The sequence below is a fragment of the Podarcis vaucheri genome (genome assembly GCF_965113315.1).
Source record: "Podarcis vaucheri genome assembly, chromosome: 6".
Classification (NCBI taxonomy): domain Eukaryota; kingdom Metazoa; phylum Chordata; class Lepidosauria; order Squamata; family Lacertidae; genus Podarcis; species Podarcis vaucheri.
The window spans coordinates 98364309-98383675 of NC_138764.1; the positions used below are offsets into that span (position 1 = coordinate 98364309).

General features: G+C 40.2%; 1 protein-coding gene and 1 long non-coding RNA gene across 7 annotated transcripts in view; one reads left to right on the plus strand and one right to left on the minus strand.

The window, feature by feature from the left end:
• Positions 1 to 19367, plus strand: part of LOC309534359 — a 53387-nt gene that overhangs the window by 26099 nt on the left and 7921 nt on the right. Inside the window, exons 8-12 of the long non-coding RNA XR_014220615.1 lie at positions 5 to 3767; positions 12376 to 12619; positions 12754 to 13065; positions 14229 to 15882; positions 18209 to 18317. This is a non-coding gene — a long non-coding RNA (uncharacterized lncRNA). The remainder of the gene's footprint in view (positions 1 to 4; positions 3768 to 12375; positions 12620 to 12753; positions 13066 to 14228; positions 15883 to 18208; positions 18318 to 19367) is intronic.
• DIDO1 (death inducer-obliterator 1) overlaps positions 1 to 19367 on the minus strand; it is a 69228-nt gene that overhangs the window by 22857 nt on the left and 27004 nt on the right. For 5 of the 6 annotated variants that reach the window (XM_082225748.1, XM_082225749.1, XM_082225745.1 and 2 more), the window contains one exon: positions 18023 to 18248. In XM_082225748.1, the coding sequence (XP_082081874.1) occupies positions 18023 to 18248 (226 nt within the window). The remainder of the gene's footprint in view (positions 1 to 18022; positions 18249 to 19367) is intronic. The other variant, XM_082225746.1, reaches the window with a different exon arrangement.

Here is a 19367-nt window from a genome sequence, read left to right on the forward strand (position 1 = left end):
ACAGGTGCTATGCTGCAAAGATTCAACAAGAGACATGATCCAGTAAGCCAAACGTGCGTATTTTTTTAAATGAAAATAAAGAGATTAAAGAAGATCAATTTAGGCTAGATTATGGACAAACAATATTTGTTGTTTAAAACTATCTTATAGAAGTGATAGAAACTTATATTGGTTTTATGAAGAAGGTGCCTTATTTTTGTACAAATTGATTTGACACAATAAACTTGCAAGACACAGGGAGAGATGGGCTGTGCCCATGATGCAAATGAATCATGCCCAATGAATCATGCCCAAAGGGAAAGGGTACAATCTCTTAAGGAGAGAAAACATATCAAAAGGAAAGCTATTTCGAATACATGTTTTTCACACTTTTAAAACAAAAGTAGATCCATCTTCAAAGATTGCACACATGAGCTAACACATATACAAAACAGCAAGTATAAGGCTCAGGCATACAAGCTGTTTTTTTTTTTTAAGGAAAAGAAAGAATATGCACTTTCTAAATCATGCAAGCAATTCTAACATTTATTATACTTGTATCAGATATGTTGAATTATCAGTGTGAAGTAATGGCCACAACACATTAAAACAAATACTTAAGCTGAACGTTTCAGAAGAGCACTTGTTAGAATAGCATCTGACTAATAGCATCTGATTTTATTACATCTCTCCCCTGGCATCATTTCACCTGAAACACTTTAGAATTCTGCTTGTAACATCATTCTTGCATCGTAACATCAGCTTTCATTCCTACCTGTTTATGTGTGGCCGCAATCGACCACAACTTTCCTAGCATTTCAACACATGCTCAGTAAGAAACTTGTAGGATTGTAACATATTATGATATTCACAAGTGTTTTCTGTAAATAAGTGCCTCCCTCGAAAACAAACATTTGCCTTAAAATGAAATTGCAAGGTTCTATTTAAACTATAGAAACTAAGGTATCTAGATATATAGATGCACATGTGAAATAACTCACATTCAAAAGAAAAATAACCTCTATTAACAATGGAATAGATCTGGACAATGGCTGGAATGAGGAACAGTATAACACTCGTTAACAGAAGGAATGTAGTGTGAACTGTTTGTTATTATGCAATTTTCAGTCATCATTTTTAAAGCAGCATCTTAAAATACAGGCCGTAATTTTGGTAGCTGAAAACCATACTTGCTAAAAATCTCTAAACAAGACATCTGAAACCTATTCTCATTAGAGGAATTATATTTAAATACCTCTGAAGTAAAATATCTCTGAAGTAACCTTGAATGAGAGATCTGCTCTTCTAGAAATTTATTAGGTATCATGTACTCACGTTTAGTGTGTTCTTTCTGTCATGCAGCATATAGCAATGTACTTTAGTTATTCCAAGATAAACAATCTTTGTGACTTTTGTTGCTGCTGCCTCTGCAAAGTGCTGCTATCTTGAGCAAATGAGTTCATGTAAACTACTACAGTAGGAGTAAAACTTTGCATTCATTAATGTTTAGCATAGTGGATGGGATCAGAGTCCAACCACATCAGATAATTTAAAATACTCATGGTGAGCTAGTGTTCTGTCCACTCGATCGAGTTGGCGTATCTATATGTATGATAGCATTGTGAATGGCATGGCACTTATTGCCAGATTGAAAAAAGACCTGAAATGAAGAGCCACTAATGTTTGCATTTGTGATTAGGCTATTTCATGTGGTTTAGTTGAAATAAGTGAATAAATACTCCTGTTGAAGCGAATACTATGCCTTTACTATAAATAGTTCTTTACAGAGGTTCAAGAACAATAGGAGATAAACACAATAATCTTGATGTTTATACTATAATGTTTATACTTCTGAAAAATTATACAGAACTCGCTTTTCAGAAAGGAATATTTAACCACAGAAATGTTTTGTAATCTAAGATTGTTACCTTGCCTTTCTTTAGCAGTAAAAGCTTTTTTGTAAGGACACCAATTGGACACAACCCATAGAGTTACACACACAACTATGTTTGTTCCAAGGTCGGCTTGTGGCAGCAGCACAGCAACAAACCTTTGACACTGAGTTAGCACTCTGACCATGGCATCCCATACTAAATAACCACATGGCAGAACAGTGGTCCAATAAAACCAGGTTGCTAGAAAGACAAATTCTAATGCCTATGGTTCCAAGTTAAAAGTCAAATCTTTGGCATTTAAATAATTTTAATTTAGAGTTTCAAAACTTGCAAGTTACGTTTCATATGGAGACAATAAAAATATGTACTTCATTAGACTATAATGGTGACTTTTTACACCTATTAAACTTTAGTTTCGCCCAATATTTTTGATTTAGCACACCAATAGATTCAGAAACAGATAACTTGTTCACTCACTGCAATTAGGCTTCTTAAGATTGGAGATGCAGCATCTGATGTGTTCATCCCAGTTACTCTTACTCAAGTTTTCCTTTTGGTACTTGTACATAATTTGCTCTTCCCAAATCCCTGTCCCCTCCATGCTTCAAAGCCAATTGTAGCTGCCCCGTTGGAACTCCTAGTAGTCTCTTTTCCTAATCTACACAAATCACTAAGTGTTCACCTTATCCCCAGGGATGCTCCTCCACGAGGATTCCTTTGAGGAATCCGATCACTCTGCTTTTTATCATCACTCGTTTTTGCAATAAATTAGAATCTGGTAATAGCATAGAGCAAGCACAGGACTTTATATACTTGCAAATTCTGGATAAGCTCAGAATATAAACTGCAGCATTCTGAAAAGCCCAGCTCTTATTTTTAAATCAAGTTTTTGTACCTTATTGTTGATATACCTTAAATCATGTAGACAACGCACCCTTGGCAAAAAATGTTTTGCCTTTTTATAATTGAGTAATACTGGCAGCCACTTTGTACAGTTTACCGTGGGAAAGTGGCATATAAACTAGACACCTCTGATGTCTAGTGTGGGAGAAGTGGGTGTTTGGCATAGGGTCTCATTGAAACATATCTCTGCTCTTACGCACAAACTGGTTTGAAGAATGGCACAATGGCTCAGTGTGTCTGACTGTTAACCAGAAGGTTGGTGGTTTGAGCCAACCAAGGTACAGCTATGATCAGGATTCCTGCACTACAGGGGGTTGGACTAGATGACCCTTGAGGTCCCTTCCAACTCTGCAGCTCTGTGATTCCAAGTTATAAAACATATACAGAAAATGTTAGATATACCATATACAGTATAGGAAAAATAGATCACCTTCAGGAATTGCTTTTGAGCTTGCCTTCTTATAAACAAATATCCTGAGATGCTCTTTTTGTGTAACGAATGTTTTCTATAGAAGAGACACAGAGTCTCCCAAGGGCTGCAGTAAGTTCTCTCAGGAAATGCAGGATTAAGACTTTAATTTTTTCCTACTGAAACTTGCATTTAGTCTAAATTGTTGGTTTTACATTTGAAAAGTTAACAGGATCTAACCTCTTCTTATTTTTTACATTTTAGCAGTTGAACACTGACAGCCTGAAAAATACTGGCATATCTGCAAAAGCCGCTATGCAAATGATTAGACACAACAGGAGGCATTTGCCACACAGTAGCAAGCTTTCTGTTTTCTTCAGCTGTAGCATAAACAAATCTACCAAAGCAATTGGGAGTTGAAGTAACTAAGAACCTAGTTTTTCATCATGGGCTTCTCACTCTTTCATTTTAACCTCCAGGTACCTGACCATGCCAGCTGTGATGGGTGGAAGAGTTGTGAGCAATTTACAGCAGCCACGGAGTGACAACACACTATGGGCTTCCCTGCTTATGCATACAAAGTAAGGTATTAATTCAATTTCTTGCCTGCCCTTCTTCATAAGGTCCCGGGGGTTATTTGGCATTAACAATTCTGAAGCACATGTATTTCATCATAAAAAACCACCCACCCAGCCTGTCAAGATGTGTTGAGAAATTCCTGCAATCTATGAATACAAGGGCCCGTACTAGTTTTACTGTGTTTTTATGTAGTATCAAACCCTTCCCATGAAAGTAACTCAAATGCTACATTTTAAGAATGAGGGCTGAAGTGTGTGGTCTGGAATCGCCTGGTGCAGAATTCATTAAGTAAAGATGATGCAGACCTTTTTAGTCTCTTGACTAGGAGACCACTGAAAGGCCCATATAAGGAAAGGGCAAGAAAAACACTACCGGAGGCAGGGATCCAGCTTTAGGGAGATAAAATCGCCTAAGAACCCAAGAGCAACAGATGAGCAAATACTGAGAAAGGATACCTGATTCGAGAGCAGACTATAGATAGCCAAACATAAAATCCCAACATGTGTACTTGGCCTGATTTTTCTGCCTTCTTTTCTCCTGTTACTGCCCATACTTGTGCATTGCCACAGCAACGTACATATTTTGTGTCTTGGAGGATAAGAGCGGGACAGAGGAAAAACAAACAAGCTGTATCCTCAGGCACGACACAAGAGAAAAACACTCCAGAACAGATGGGGTCTCAAATTGCCTGCAGGCTCGTTGTGTTCCCATTCGTGAAATGAGGGCTGGGGGCTTTGAAAACAAGTATAATTGCAGAGCTGCAGTCCAGGGCAAGTGCGCAGAGAGAACGGCTGCAACAGATGTCAGCCCTAATCTGTTGTTTGTGGGCAGGAAGCTTTGAGGCCTTGAAGGTGAAGAGGGAAGATCAACAGCGATAGCACAGTAGCTGCATGACAATCGTATTGGTAGCTCCCCAAGTGCCCGACTAAGCAGCTACCTGGAGACACGGCTAGCTGCTACTGTAAGGGGGACTCCATCCTATCCTAGCCAGTGTCAACATCTTCATACCAACTAAACAGCTCCATCCAGACATTTTGGGGCAAAGTACTTTACAGTGTTTGCCTGCAAATGCTCAAAGGCTGGTGATCACCGTATGCAGAATTAAGGGAATTATATTCACAAATTCCAATAACTGTTACTTGCAGCTGCTTTTATAAAATCACTTCTACTGACACATGGTTTTAGTGGTCTTCGTAAGTTGAATACTAAGTGGTGACCATTCTTTTGGGCAAGTATGCCACAAATTAAGTCCAAAGTATGAAAAAATATCATTCAGGTGCACATTATACCAAGCAGGGGTCTGCTGTGGAGTTTACGGAACTGAGCAGTAGGAAGAAATGCAGGACTGACCTTTTCCATAGCCACCAACCCAAATAAAATTTTCTTAGATTGAAATTGTAGCAAATCTTAATACAGAAGGATATTACACCAGACTAACACAAATCTAGACAATTACTTATATTAACTGTACAATTCACATTCCACTCCACAAGTCTGCACGGATTACTCTAGTCCATAATATGGGACAGAGTGGTCCAACCTCTCAAAGTGTGCGGCAAGAGTACTTTGACACAGAAACCAGAGGCTCGAGAGTGAACCAAATTTTTATATTGTTACTTAAGTATTTGCAGTATAGCTAATATTATTTAATATACACCATTAGTATATTTAAGTATAAGCATAATGGGACCTACTCCTGAGCATAGCTGTCAACTTACAGATTTGAAAATAAGGGGCCAGCAGCCTTGAAAATAAGGGATCAGCAGCCAAAATAAGGGATTTTCCCAGCACAGGTATGTTCACCTTCTCCCTCCGAGCCAAAGGCAGAAAGCCCAGCCAGCAGCCAAACGAAGCCTCAAGCAGTGGTTCCCACAGCGCAGGAACCTGGCAAAGGGATGCAACAAGGAAAACCACCATCCCCTTTCTGCTGGGAAGCGCTGAGCAAAGGTGAGTCTCCAGGCAACATGGCCGAATTGAGCAGCACAAGGCATGCAAGCTCCACCCCCCAGTCATTCTTAGACTCCTTATTGGGTGAGCAACGCAGCCAAGCAACACAGTTGGAGCCTCCTTGGCTGGCAGGGAGAGGAGCTGCTTCCTTTGAAATCCGGGAAATTTAAGGGACATCATCAATAAGGGACAGCAGCGGGACACGGTGCTGGGATAAGGGACTTTCCCGCCAAATAAGGGATGGTCGACAGCTATGCTCCTGAGTTAGTATGCGCTGAATCAGTGTGCTAGGCTGTGATCCGCAAAATAGGATTATAACTCCATGTGTGGTCAAAATGCAGTGCAAGACTTAAGCAAATGCTGTTAAGTTCACTGAGCCTTATATATGTGGAGGTATCCAGTTGTTCATTATCTGTGTGTGGAAAATACCTCTCTCACATTAATACATTATTTTGTTGTCCAGAGCAATCCTGGGCAAGGTTAGAGGATACAGCAGGGGAGGGCTGGCCCCTTTGGCCTTGAAGGGGATGAGAGAGACAAGCGCCTTTGCCGTTTGTTTTCTTGTGTGCCTCACAGCAATAAGAAAAAAAAAGCCAGCTACTTGAGTCACTTTAAGAAGTCCTGAACACTGCCAAAGGCTGTCGAAAATGGCCTTGAGGGCTGCATGCAACCCCCGGGCTGCATGTTGGACCACCCTCATATAGGAAATCAAAACTGTTTGTGCATCTGTTAAACATCCATCTGAGGGGAAGTGGAGTTAATGGACAAACGGTACGACTTGGGAGTCAGGGAATTCTTGCCAACTTTTCATGGGTCTAGCCTCAGCAACCTACACATGGCCATGATTGCATGAATATAGTCAAAAACTAGGCTCATATTGAGTAGACTTATCTTTATACATGTCATTTGTTGAAAAAAGCACTGATGCAGCTGAAGGTATAGCTTAGGGGGAAGTGACCAGAAACTTTAATTAGCTCATATAAAAGACATAATTCTATTTCACCTAAAATTGAAAGCCATCCAATTGTGGCTGTAAATGGGGTTCTCAAGCAAAGACAACCTGCATAAAATCAAAGGGGATAGTTTAAGCCGTCTTGGACACAGCATTCATTTGCAGTGCTATTTAGTGGCCTGCATTTGTTCAGATCTGTGTGATGGCATTCCGACATAGCAGAATCCCTCATAAAAACAGCTGTCTAGACCAGGTGTCAGAACCTTTGACTCTCCAGATGTTGCTGAACTACAACTCCCATCATCTTTGGCCATTGGCTGTGCTTGCTGCAATTTATCAGATGTGTAGTTCAGCAACATCTGGAGGGTCAAACATTCCTCACACCTAGTCTAGAACATCTGAGCTGAAACTCCCCCCCCCCCCGCCTAGAAAGGCAGGAAGTACTTTCCTGTTTTGGTTTTTCTGTTTTGTTCAACTTTTCCCAAAGAAAGGAAATGTATAGTATTACAGCCAGAAAACCATAAACAGCTCATGCATGTACGTTGTTCAGGAATGTGGTGGTGGTAGGAAATGCATAGAATTTCTAGAGTCAGATAGGAAAGGGAAGTGATTGCATTCTACTCATAGCTATTGCACAAGGCATGCACTCACCACCATCAGTTCTGTAGGCAGTAGCTAGCTTTTGGCTTAATACTGAAGATTGCAGCTGGATGGGAATCTTAAAAGTCGCATAAGTTTTATACAGCTTATCTAAATATATGGCTTGATTATGCAGTAAAAACAATCTCTTAAAAGTAGTAGCACCTGTTATATACATAAAAGACATAGGTAAGAGAGGTCTGCCTACTTGCTAGAGCATAGGGTATTTATAGGGTTGAAGCTTACAGGAATGCCTATGCACAGGATTAATTATCACTATTTCAATTCAACAAACATTAAAATGCAGAAATCAATAGCACATTAGATTTTAAAAAAACACCAATTTAAATATGCCATTTAATATTTTTAAATCAGCTTTGTCATTCTTGTTTTGCTTTTTGAAAAAATCCCTGTATGTTGTTGACTCCTTAGTACTAAGTTTGGTCCCTTTCTATACTGTGCTGCGGAACTTGTGATCATTCAAATATGGCATTTCCAAACTCCCATCAGCCCCAGCCAGGATCACAAATGGTCAGGGATGGGAGCTGTAATGCAGCGTTTAGAAGGCAACAGGTCCCCCCCCCCCCCGGTTCTGTATGTGTGTCAGTTACATCCTACTAACCTTCTTTCCAGTACCATTATCTTATTTAAGTCAGTTTAGACCACACTCCTTTAAGTGCCAATTACACAACACTGGTTTATTTTACACCCCCCCCCCCAGGCATGGGGTTTGTCTGCCTGCCAGTACTTTTCAAAAGAAAAACAGCTGCATATATACTAAAGCAGCATGACCAGATTTGCCCACACTGCAATTTGTTGATAGGCACATGCTCACTGGAAAAATGGGACACCCGAGTTACGTTTAGATGTCCTGTAAATTAGGTAAGGCAACAAGAAGGCAGGCAAAGAAGGCTAAGAGAAACCTGTTCAGCCCATTCATTGTAGATTTACTGATGGGATATGAAGTTTAGACTTGCTCATCAAGTTGCATTTGGGTAGGGAAATCGGCTCCTTCCCAATGAAATTTGGGTTAGCATTAGAATTTGATGTGTGCAATATAGGTTCCAACTTGCTTCCATCAATTGCAAGAGGAGTTCAATAGAAAATGACTGCCAATTCCTTACAGTGTGCAGGCAGACCCTAGATGGGGGCATATGCATACAGGTTTAGCAAACTCCCCACCTTGCCATAATTGGTACTGCAGTTCTGGTACCCCTATTAGTTGTTTGCAGTTCTCATTTGATGACACCGTAAGATGTAGGAAAGTCCAGCCATAAAATTATTCTACGTTGGTCATTCTGTTGAAAGGAGTAAGCTGCCAGTAGGCTCTCTGCCATCCTTCCTTGGAATCTTGTTTGTTCAGGGCCCATATTAGGATATTCATGTAATTTGGATTTAGGTGGCAGAGGAGAAAGTAGTTGTAATCAAGTCCTTTTCTCCCACAAGCTAACAATTCTACACTAAGCTCATGTTGACGATACCGAGACATTGGGAAGTGATTCAATAGTCCCCAGAGGGGATCTTCTTTCACTTTAGAAGGAGTGATGGAACTAGTCACAAATGAATCTAAAGTCCTATGGTTAGCAACTGAACAGTGTGTTCCATTAATGAATGCAACATTGCATGCTCCAATATTGGAAATGCCAGTTGGCTGGTCAGCAATTACCCTCCAATTACCTAAAATATCAAAACATCCCTAGCAGTTTCATTGGTAGACTGGCAACTTCCATAAGGGAAAAAGAACACACCACCTTTCCTTAATTGCTGAATAGCACACATGACTATGTTGAGGGTGGCCAAGCACATCATCTGTGTAGGCACATAATGTGGTACACATGTTTAAGCCTTTGTTTGCAAGCCCATATATAGTCAGGTTCCGTATACCATCATCACAAAGCATATGTATCTTTCGTAAGTGAATACCACAAAAATATGAGCCAGTAAACAGAGATTTTAAAACATTATATGGAAGGCTGACCGGGGCGGGCGGGTGCAGAAAGGTTATATAATTTAAATCTTCCTCATGTCTAGAACTTTGCATACCTATTCATCATATATGGCTTCTTCAAAAAGTATTCACTTTAGATATGACAGTAACAATCAGATTAAATGTGGTTTCCAGGTTTACCCAGTGACACTAATTCATGGCAAGGATGAAAATCACAAAATCACACCCAGCGTATTTTTCAGATTTCTAGAAATTTCAGCTTAATCAAGTTTCTAGTCCTCATGAAAAGAAGTGTCTGTCTGTTGTGGTATGTATATGGAGCTGCTTCGCATAGATCACCTCAGAGCTCACCTACCAGTCCACACATGACTCCCCATCTTGTCTTCTACTGCACGATTCTCTAATGATTTCAGAAAAGCTAACCTTTCTGAAGTAGTTTTGAGTGAACTACCACTGTTGCAGATTCAGTTCAAAGAGCGCCTACATTTGACTTAGAAATTTGACTTTGCTTACAAAAAAAAAAAAAAACCAAATCTTTGAAATGGCTAACTTAATAATCTGCATCAGATGAAACCAGGAGCACTTTATTAAAAAACAAAACAAAAAACCTCATCTAAAACAAAGGCATGAATCTAATTTTCTCCTTATGAAATGGCAATCATGTTCAGTGGTGCCTCGCAAGACGAAATTAATCCGTTCCGCGAGTCTCTTCGTCTAGCGGTTTTTTCGTCTTGCGAAGCAACCCTATTAGCACCTTAGCGGATTAGCGCTATTAGCGGTTTAGTGGCTATTAAAGGCTTAGCGGCTATTAGCGGCTTAGAGAAAGGGGGGTGGAAAGGGGAAAAAATCTCAAGACTCGCAAGACTTTTTCGTTTTGCGAAGCAAGCCCATAGGGAAATTTGTCTTGCAAAGCGCATGAAAAACAGAAAACCCTTTCGTCTAGCGGGTTTTTCGTCTTGCGAGGCATTCGTCTTGCGGGGCACCACTGTTCTTGCCAAATTGTGGGAGCTTATGTGCGCTAAGAATGCCCTACCTGAAATACCAATTTGAAACCATTTCAGCAAAACACAGGCGGTTAGTAGATCTGTTGAGATGATTATGCATCACAACACCTGCACATGACTGCTTTTCAGACATTGCTGCCCATATTATTTGGATACCATGCAACAATGCAAAATTTCAGTAATAAAGCTAGGGCCAAAATGCTTTGGTAACCACTGCACCGGTAGCCTGTTATTACACTGCTGCCTCGGTAACTGGTTGAAATAGGGCAAATCAACCCCATGATCCAGTTGTATTCTCTTAGTATCACATGAAATGTAAACTGCAGTAACAGGGCCCAGGTGGCATCTTCTGGCAAGAAGCAAGATTTTGTATCATGAGTAAGATAGTTGGTAAGCATCGTGAGGATTGTCAATGCGAGCTCTGCTTAGGTTGATCTGAAAATTTAGTACATGGATTGTGCTAGTTTTGTTTGCTGTAGCTAAAATGTACAAAAATCCCAAATGCATTTCATTGCAGATTTCTGAGAAAGCAGTTTCTGCCAAGTCTCCGTGTGGCACAATTTGCAATAATCTAACGTTTCCCAGCGAGTGGCTTAAGAGAATCGTGTGTGCTGTTCTCAGGTTGCCGATTTGTGCAAGGCTAAAAGTAGATGGGAACCTCTGCAGGCCTTATTGGTCTCAAGAAACCAGATGGTCAGAATGGGGAGAAGTTTGCCCTCATTCCAACTCCCCTAAAAGCCAAGGTGGCTTTTTACTGAATTTACTATGTTTTCCCTTTGCTGAACAGGGAAACTGAAATAGAAGGCTAAGCTAGTAATTCACCAGTAGTGTGTGGAAGATCTTAGTAACTGCATAGACAAACTGTCTTATCAGCGGGCCAAACTTGAGGTAATTTTCATATGCTGCTAATCACATATGCCTAATCAGTTCTAGTATTCATTGGATTTTCCTAACTTTTTATTATGCACTGACAATATTTATATGCAGCACTATTACAGAATTGTGCTATGGAGTGTGTAATGTTCTCTTTAACAGAGAACATCCAGTCCATTTAAGAAAATGGAAGTGGAATGTTCTTGTAGGAATGAACAATCTCCAGGTAAATAAAAAAGTACCCAAGCCCCCATTCACAGTGCAAAAGATGGGTGTGGAGGCTTGTAGGAGGGGTATTTTAAACCCTCAAAAAGCAAAACCCATTCCAAGCACTTCCATAATGTTGAATAGTATAAATGGCAAAGATCAGCAGGTGCTGCAGCCATTCCACATTATTACTTACCACAAACTGTAACTCAAGTGTTGCCTCCGCATGTTCACTGCTGGGAGATGAATGCAACACTTCAGAGCATCAGCAGCATGTAGAGCCATGCTTGAAAGACACTCAAGCACCCTAATGTAGCCCTGAATCTTTGGTTCCTAGATGTGTCACCAAAATCTGCCTCAAATCCTCCTGTCTGCAGTTGGAGGAAGATAGTTCCTGTTATACTTTTAAATCTGTATTATGTATCAATTATTTTTTGTTCCTGGTTCCCCTTCTGGACCCACTAAGCATCTTCTAAAGTGCATCTAACCCCCCCCCCCATCTCAAAACACGCTGCATTGCCCACCCCTCTCGAGAGTCATCAAATCAGGCTTGAAAGCAAGGCTTGCTTTAAACCCAGATTCTGGACTCGCAAGTGTTAGGACAGGCTGTTCATCTGTGTCAGGATTTCTTCGTAATAGTGAGGCAAGTCTATGAGCATTTGCCCAATTCAAGTCACCCAGGACTGCTTGTTGGTTCAAACTATTTTCAGTTGTACTACTTCCCACTTGGAACAAATGTAAACTGCAACTGTTTGCTGCTGCCTACAATCAGGTTTCGAACTCGTATAACTTGATTAAGGCAGCTTCTCTGCATTTTAACCATTATCATATTCTAGATATGGGTGAATTAGTTTTCTCCAGCCTTACAAAAGGGGAACTGAAGGAAAATTAATGCTGTCTATACGCAGTGCTGTACAGAAAATAAATATAAGGCATTGCTTCATGTGTGTTTGATATAGCCTTTTAGAAATGATTAGTGATGAACCTGTTTTCAACTTGGCTGGGTAATTGTGACATGCTGTGTGATGAACTTTAACCAGCCTTATCAGGAGTGGTCTACTATAGGCAGGGAAGGATAGCCGCTTTTCAGGACGGTTTTCTTCCTCTGAATCATCCAAGATGGCACCAATTGCAAATGGGACATTGAATTGGCAAGCCCTGGTGCTCAAGCTCTATGGAAACTTATCCTGGCAAGGTCTAGCATGCCTTCCTTGGACATCTAGAATCTCATCAGTTGGCCTGTGGGACAAGAAAAATCTTCACACTCTCCCAAACCCAACCCAGGTAAGTGGATGTTTCTGCAGCTTATACACCTCCCCTGCAATATGTGGTGCAGCCCACCGCTTAAGTCTTCTTGCACAGATCTTGAAGATGTAGCTCCACGGAGGGCATCTTCAGCTCCCATTCACTGCTTTCAGGCACAGTCAGAAGCCACACAGCAGTCCAGATCTGCTCCTTTGTCTGTAATACTGGAAGTATAAGACATCAGCACGGAGAACCCCTTTTATTTGGAGGGGAGGAGGAAGAGTTCCAATTAGTCACTCAGCCAGTTTAAGGTAATGATGATAAAAAACTCAAAACATATATAGTAGGAAGGAACCTTACATTCCCTTTATATTTGATTAGCGAGGAAAGAGTTGACAAGGTAGACAACATGACAGCCCCAAATGACTGAATTACACCTGCTTCCTGAGCTGGGTCACTGCTCTCACACAAGAGATTTTCTTCAGGTAAGAACTTGCCCCTGATTCTGCACACTACCCTTACTTCTGTATAATCATCTTTTTAATTCCAGGCTAGTATTTAGTTTCCTACACCTACCCAGCATGGAACATCTTGCAAATGCTCTAGGGCACAAAATATGACTTGCTCTGATCAGAACAAATGCTCAAGTGATTAGAACACTCTTATATTTAAGCACTTGTCTGGCTGCCCCTGGTGATAAGGAATACCACGTAGGCAAGGGCACAAAATTCCCTCCAGACCAATTTGTTGCAATTTTACTAGCTTCTACCCTGGCTGTGGGAAAAGGAAAGCCCCTTCCTCCTTTGCCAGCACAGAAGTGCAGCAGAATGCCTAGAGAGTAGACTTTTATATTGGTTGCACAGGAGGCACAGTCCTTTCTGGAAACCTAGCATATAAATCAACTGGGCTGTCAGTGTTGGAAGGCTGTCAACAAACATCTCCTCTGTCAGCCTCCTACATTTTTACTAGCCTTTTTACTCATAAAAGGAAACCCTCACATGAGTAAATTTTTTTTGCAGTTCAGTCACTAACTAACAAGGCTGGATTAATAGAGTACTCATACTCTTCCTAGTCCCATAAATACTTCTCTCTGGTTTTCAGCAATTCTCATCTGAAAAAGCTCTACAATGAGAAAACATTCAACTTCAAGGTGTTCTGATTTTGAAGAAAAATTAGTGATATGCTTCCTCTACTGTTTAGAATATCCTGGCTGCACCTTGAGATGTTGCCAGCCCCTTTCTCTTCTCACCAGACTAATTACTTCCTTCAATTTAAGTGGTTTTAATGGATTACTACTACCTGAGAAATGGAGTTTACAACAGCACTCTGACACTACGCTTGACCTCAGTGCAGATCAATGTGATGTTAAAGCATTCTAGCACTTTAAAACCAACTTTAATGAAAAGGAAGGGCTGAGGGGAGTATTTAAGACTAGTCCTGACTTATTAGAAAAAGCAGCTTAAAGCAGGACCAATTATATACTGATTTAACCATTTCATTGCTAGAATTTCTTTTTGCTTATGGACCCAGCCACCCAGAGTGGCAGGTGCAACCCAATCAGATAGGTGGTGTGTTAGTAAGATGTTATTTTTATAAGGGCTTGTCATATATACTTCCCCTAATTTCATTATTGCTTTTTCTTTCACAGCTTTCCACTGTCAAAACATTTTCAACTCCCAGTGACTCATTAATATTCTAGTTTTTACAGAGAGAAATAAAAGCTACAATGAAATTGTGTTTTGAAGTCAGAAGTACATTAAAGCTTTCATTGTGGCCAGTAAATCTATCAATTTTGTTTTAGTCAACTGCAAAGGAAAAGCAGATGGTGTGTTGAAATGAGATGTTAGTTTTAAATCCTATCATCAGTGTTCTGATTCTAGACAGTCAGAATCAACTAAGAACAACAAAAATTAAGAAACTTTATCTTTTTCCTGCCCAGTAGGTGGCAGAAGGTTCATCCATCGGATTTCTGGATTGGTTTTGTAATAAGTTTCTTACCAGCACTTGAAATACTCTGTCCCATTATTTGGATTTTAATTCCACATTCTTTGTTTGTGACTACATTTGTCCTGCAGCCAACTCAAGACTGCATGACAATGTATGACACCATCATACTTTCAGAATGACAGAGTAAGTGAATTCCCTACTGATCTGCATTAAAATGCTGCATCAAAAATGCTATCGCAATAGACACATATACATAATTGTGGCAATACAGGTTTGGTTTTATAGCTGTGTTTTTAATGTTGAAGTTGTGTACTGAACAGCATGTTTAAGTAATCTGAAATTCTCCTTGCCATCCTACTCTCATAAAGCAGGGTATGATTGTATATTGTTTGCTGTTAAGAAACAAATAAATTCAAGCATAGTCAAATAGCTGAACTTTTTGACTTTAATGTGGGGAACTCAGGTTCAAAACCTTGTTCAATTAGAACATTCACCGGGAAGTCACTATCTCTCAGCCTGACTTGCCTTACAAAGCTGTTGTCAGGGTAAAATGGGATAACCCACAATAAATCGCTCTAATAAGACTGAAAGAAAACCCCACTCTTTTTCTGAGTAACAGAAATTTTGCCTCCAGTGGCTGAGTACCTGTAAACAGTGACAAAGGTGTGACAGGAATGTTCGGGTACAGAACACGGCTTCCCTTCCTCGGTACTTGAACAGTTTCATTGAATCACTGATAGTGACTCAATAGCCAAGGACTAGAAGTCCAAATTGAGAACTTGATCTGCTAATTCCCAACCCTCTCCCTACGAGCATATTTTTTAATTTTTTTTTAATGTAATCATGGATAAGGGACATTTGATGTTATAGTAAGATACCTGTCACAGTAATAGGATATATAATGCTGAAGCTACTTCTTCCCCTCCCCATAGTACACTATCAGCCTACAAGGTATACTAGAGCAACAGGGAATCCTTTTCCTCCCTACAGTGTTATTGTTTTGCCCAGAGCAATATGCATGGTGTCTCCTTTATTCTTTGCATCTGAAGTTCCTCAGAACAGCAGTATCATGTGTTCGCTTAATGTGTAGTAGGATCCCACTAGGTGCTGGGTGAAGTATTGAGCAGAACTCTGAAAAGGACCTTACTGTACAAAATTACTCTAGAGCAGCATTTCCCCAAATCCCACACACACAGACACAAACCACCTGAAAATTACTGAGGGTCTTGGAGGACTACTTAATGATTTCTCTGTTGTAGTGACTGTGATGCACTGTGCTAGACTGTATTGTTGGAGACATGTCATGGACCACTTCAATGAAGCCTGCAGACCAGTTTGGGAACCTCTGCTCTAAAGTAACTCTATAGTAACTTATAGCTATTATGAAAGGAAACTAGTGCAGTTATCTAAGAAGTTCCCTTTACTAACATCTAATTTAAGAGTGTGGTGATGTTTTTAAGGTCATTTTTCGGGAAAATGAACACTCACGACCAGGCACTACAGTGCAGTGAGCATCCAATCAGCATGGGGTCGGTCATAAGTACTTTAGATATTTCTGAGGAGTGCAAAGACATGCAAGAGTAGATGGAGCATAGTAGGGTGCCATGTCTCTAATGCTGTAGAGCTTATTGCTGTCTACCATAATAGTGTGTTTTTCAGAGATCAGAAAGGAAATGAATGAAGTTTCATGTAATGTATGTGAGATCCAGATCTACTCCATCAGGTGATGATCAATAAGACTTCTGTACATGCCCAACCCCACATAGTGCCAGGACTAATCAGACTACAGATACAAATCTTGTATAACACTGCCTCCCAAGAAAGGGGGAGGAGTAACCACTCCTGGATAACCTCCACCACTGAAGGAGAAAGGAGTCGTTTCAATGAATGAATTTATATTTGGTAGTTTAGCAGTGATACAAATAACTTGAAGACATTCATAGAACTTACCTTGAAGTGGGAGCAGCTTCTAGAGATGATGAAAGCTCTTCACTAAATGCAAACTAAATGAATATGTCCATTTTCAAGCATAACAGCAACGACAAAAAGATAGTTCCAACTCTAAATTTCCCCGCTAGTTATGGGATTTCACAAAAATGCTCACATTTTGATAATGTACCAGTTAATGTACAATTGATATAGACATTGCTGAGATTAGGCTTCTCAATAGCCACTTGCCTGGCAAAGTAGCCTTGAAGTGACTAGGTAAGGAAGCTTTAGTAAGCTGGAAGATAACTGGCTCTTTCAGACTGTTGTGCCAGAAGTGACCCATAGGGCTATGTGCAGGCAGGTGGACTAGCAAGCTTCGTAGATTTCACTGAAAGGCTGGGCTGGGTTAATGAAAGTGACAAGGAGAAACAAACCCACGGGAGGTTTTAAATAAAGGTGTCTGAATCCTACATGCCTTAGATACCAAGTCCTCCTGCTCTTGGCTGCCACTGACAAGCAAAAGGCATTACTTTGTTGGTCAAACCCCCCAAAATGAAAGCAGGCCGAAATGAAAGGTGGCTTCTCCTCAAGCCCTGGAACTCCATTCTTTCAGGGTTTCACCAAAGCCATCTTCCAGTGGAAATCAAGCAAACATTTAGAGACTGTTATTTTAGTAGCAGACCTAAGAGTTTTGTCTTTTTCTACTGTTACTGATGCAGAGCCTTATATCGGGGATTACAAATATGTCTGACACATTTGAGCATTAAGTCCTTTACCTTTTGCCATGCAATAAAAAACCCCTGCAACACTGTTTAAATGAAGGAAGTAAAACAGGCCTAAGAGAACAATCATTTTTACATTGCAAAGCGCTAACTTACTTACCTTTATAAGCTAAACGTTGCCAAAAATGTTCTTCAAATACTTTAAAGTTGTGACATTCAAGGTGAGAACTCTCTTCCTATTGTTCTACCTTGATGAATGCCTCTGACACATACCTTTCATAGATAAAAATCCCTATGGTTTAAGATGGGCCTTGACATGATTTCGTGTAAGTCACATTCTTCGAAGGAGGATCAGCCTCTCCCAAAACTCCCCAAAATTAATACCTAAAAGTTGTGTGGTTGTGTGTGCATGTAAATTATCCATTTGAATCATTCAGAAACCTTGTAGACCTAACATTCCTAAGTCATAATGCAAAGGCAGATAGGGACTTAAATGAAAGTGAACGAAACAGTTACTCTGTACATTATATAAACTTAGGAAACAAATAAATGTTTATCATTACCTACCTTCTATTAGAACATACCTATCATCTATGAAAAATAATGGGTTTGTTAACCTGCAAGTATACGCTTAAGTGCCATTTTAGACAACCTGAGAGAAAACCCCAAGTTGTCGTTTCTATATATGAGCCTTGAAACTCTCCCTAAGAGGTATGTGTGCAAATCTTTGAAGATGGGAAGAGACCGTAATTAAAACCCCTTTCTAATTTAACAGGGTCAAAAGTTGAAAGGTACTCAAGGAAAGTGTAATGATTGCAGAGGTATATCCCTATGAAATACATACATTTGAACAACAGTGATGATGAAATGGCAGGAGTCTTTTCTGGCTTTACTGCATTATAATTATGATCGCTTGCCCAGGATGGTGTGCTGCTTTCTGAAGCTGGCTCTTTAGCAACTGTCTGAGTATTTGCTTCGGTCTTTACGGGTGCTGCCACGGTTTTCTTCATGATAATCTCTCTTTTTTCAGGAGCTGGTCTCTTCTGTGCGGAGAGAGGTTTGATACCGGCCTGTGTAACCAGCAGAACCTTAATCACTAAGTATTGCAATAATACAGTCATCATAACACAGGAGTAGAGGTCAGTTCGTTATGTATTAGAGAACTTGCAAACATCTCATACAACAAAATTCCATATTATATTTCTCTGCATGTCACCTCCAGAAACTATAACCCTGGCTTGGAATCAATAGTATGCACAATACACAACTATAGCAAAGTGAATGCAGATCACAATGGGTGGTTGAGCACCTGTTTGTAGCTGATGTTCCACCAACCCATGGATTAACATGGGTGCAAAGGATCTGAAGCAAAGAACAACCTGCGCCTAACCGTGGTTCTAATTTGTTTGGGGAGCCTCCATGAGTACAAGAAGTTCCCCACTTCAGCGGTTTCCCTTCCCTGAACTGGTGGGTGACAGCAGGGGACAGGGAAGAGATTGAGTTTAGTGCACTCATGATCAAGTGACTGCACAGGGCAAATGTTTTCAAAATCATTCTCTATTCTGCAATAAATTGTTATGCTATTGCTAGGACCAATAAAAACGTAGATCTTTGCTCTCCATGAGTTGGTGAGCAACAGTGAGGCACAGCTTAGTGTGTTGATCCCTGTTCTCATGTATGCTTTTATAAGCAAGAACCTCTGTATGAGGCCATTATGAGAACTGCATCAGCTTAATGAGATCAAATGGGGCACTAATCTGCAATTCTGAACCTGTGTGTGCCAGCGACATATCAAATGTCTTTTTCAAGGAGTGTTAGAGTTTTGCTTTTTTAGATACCCTCTGGTCTTAATGTGGCTAACAATCTAAGTTGTAGATTGCTTTGTAACTAGTGCTATAAAACAGCATATTCTTAGGGGAGACAGCAGTTCTTTTAATGATTCTGTAAAGGAAAGCAGACATATATATGATAATGCTGCTCTCACAGGAACGGTGGTGGTGGGATTTAGGATGGAAAATGTGATCCCCCCCCCCTTACAACACCAGAAATTGTGATCATTCAAATTAGCTAAATGGATAGAAGATTCAGGACAAACAAAAGGAAATACTTCTTCACACAGTATAAAATCATCGAAGTATGATAATAACCAACATGGACTGCTTTAAATGGGAATTAGTTAAATTTCTTGA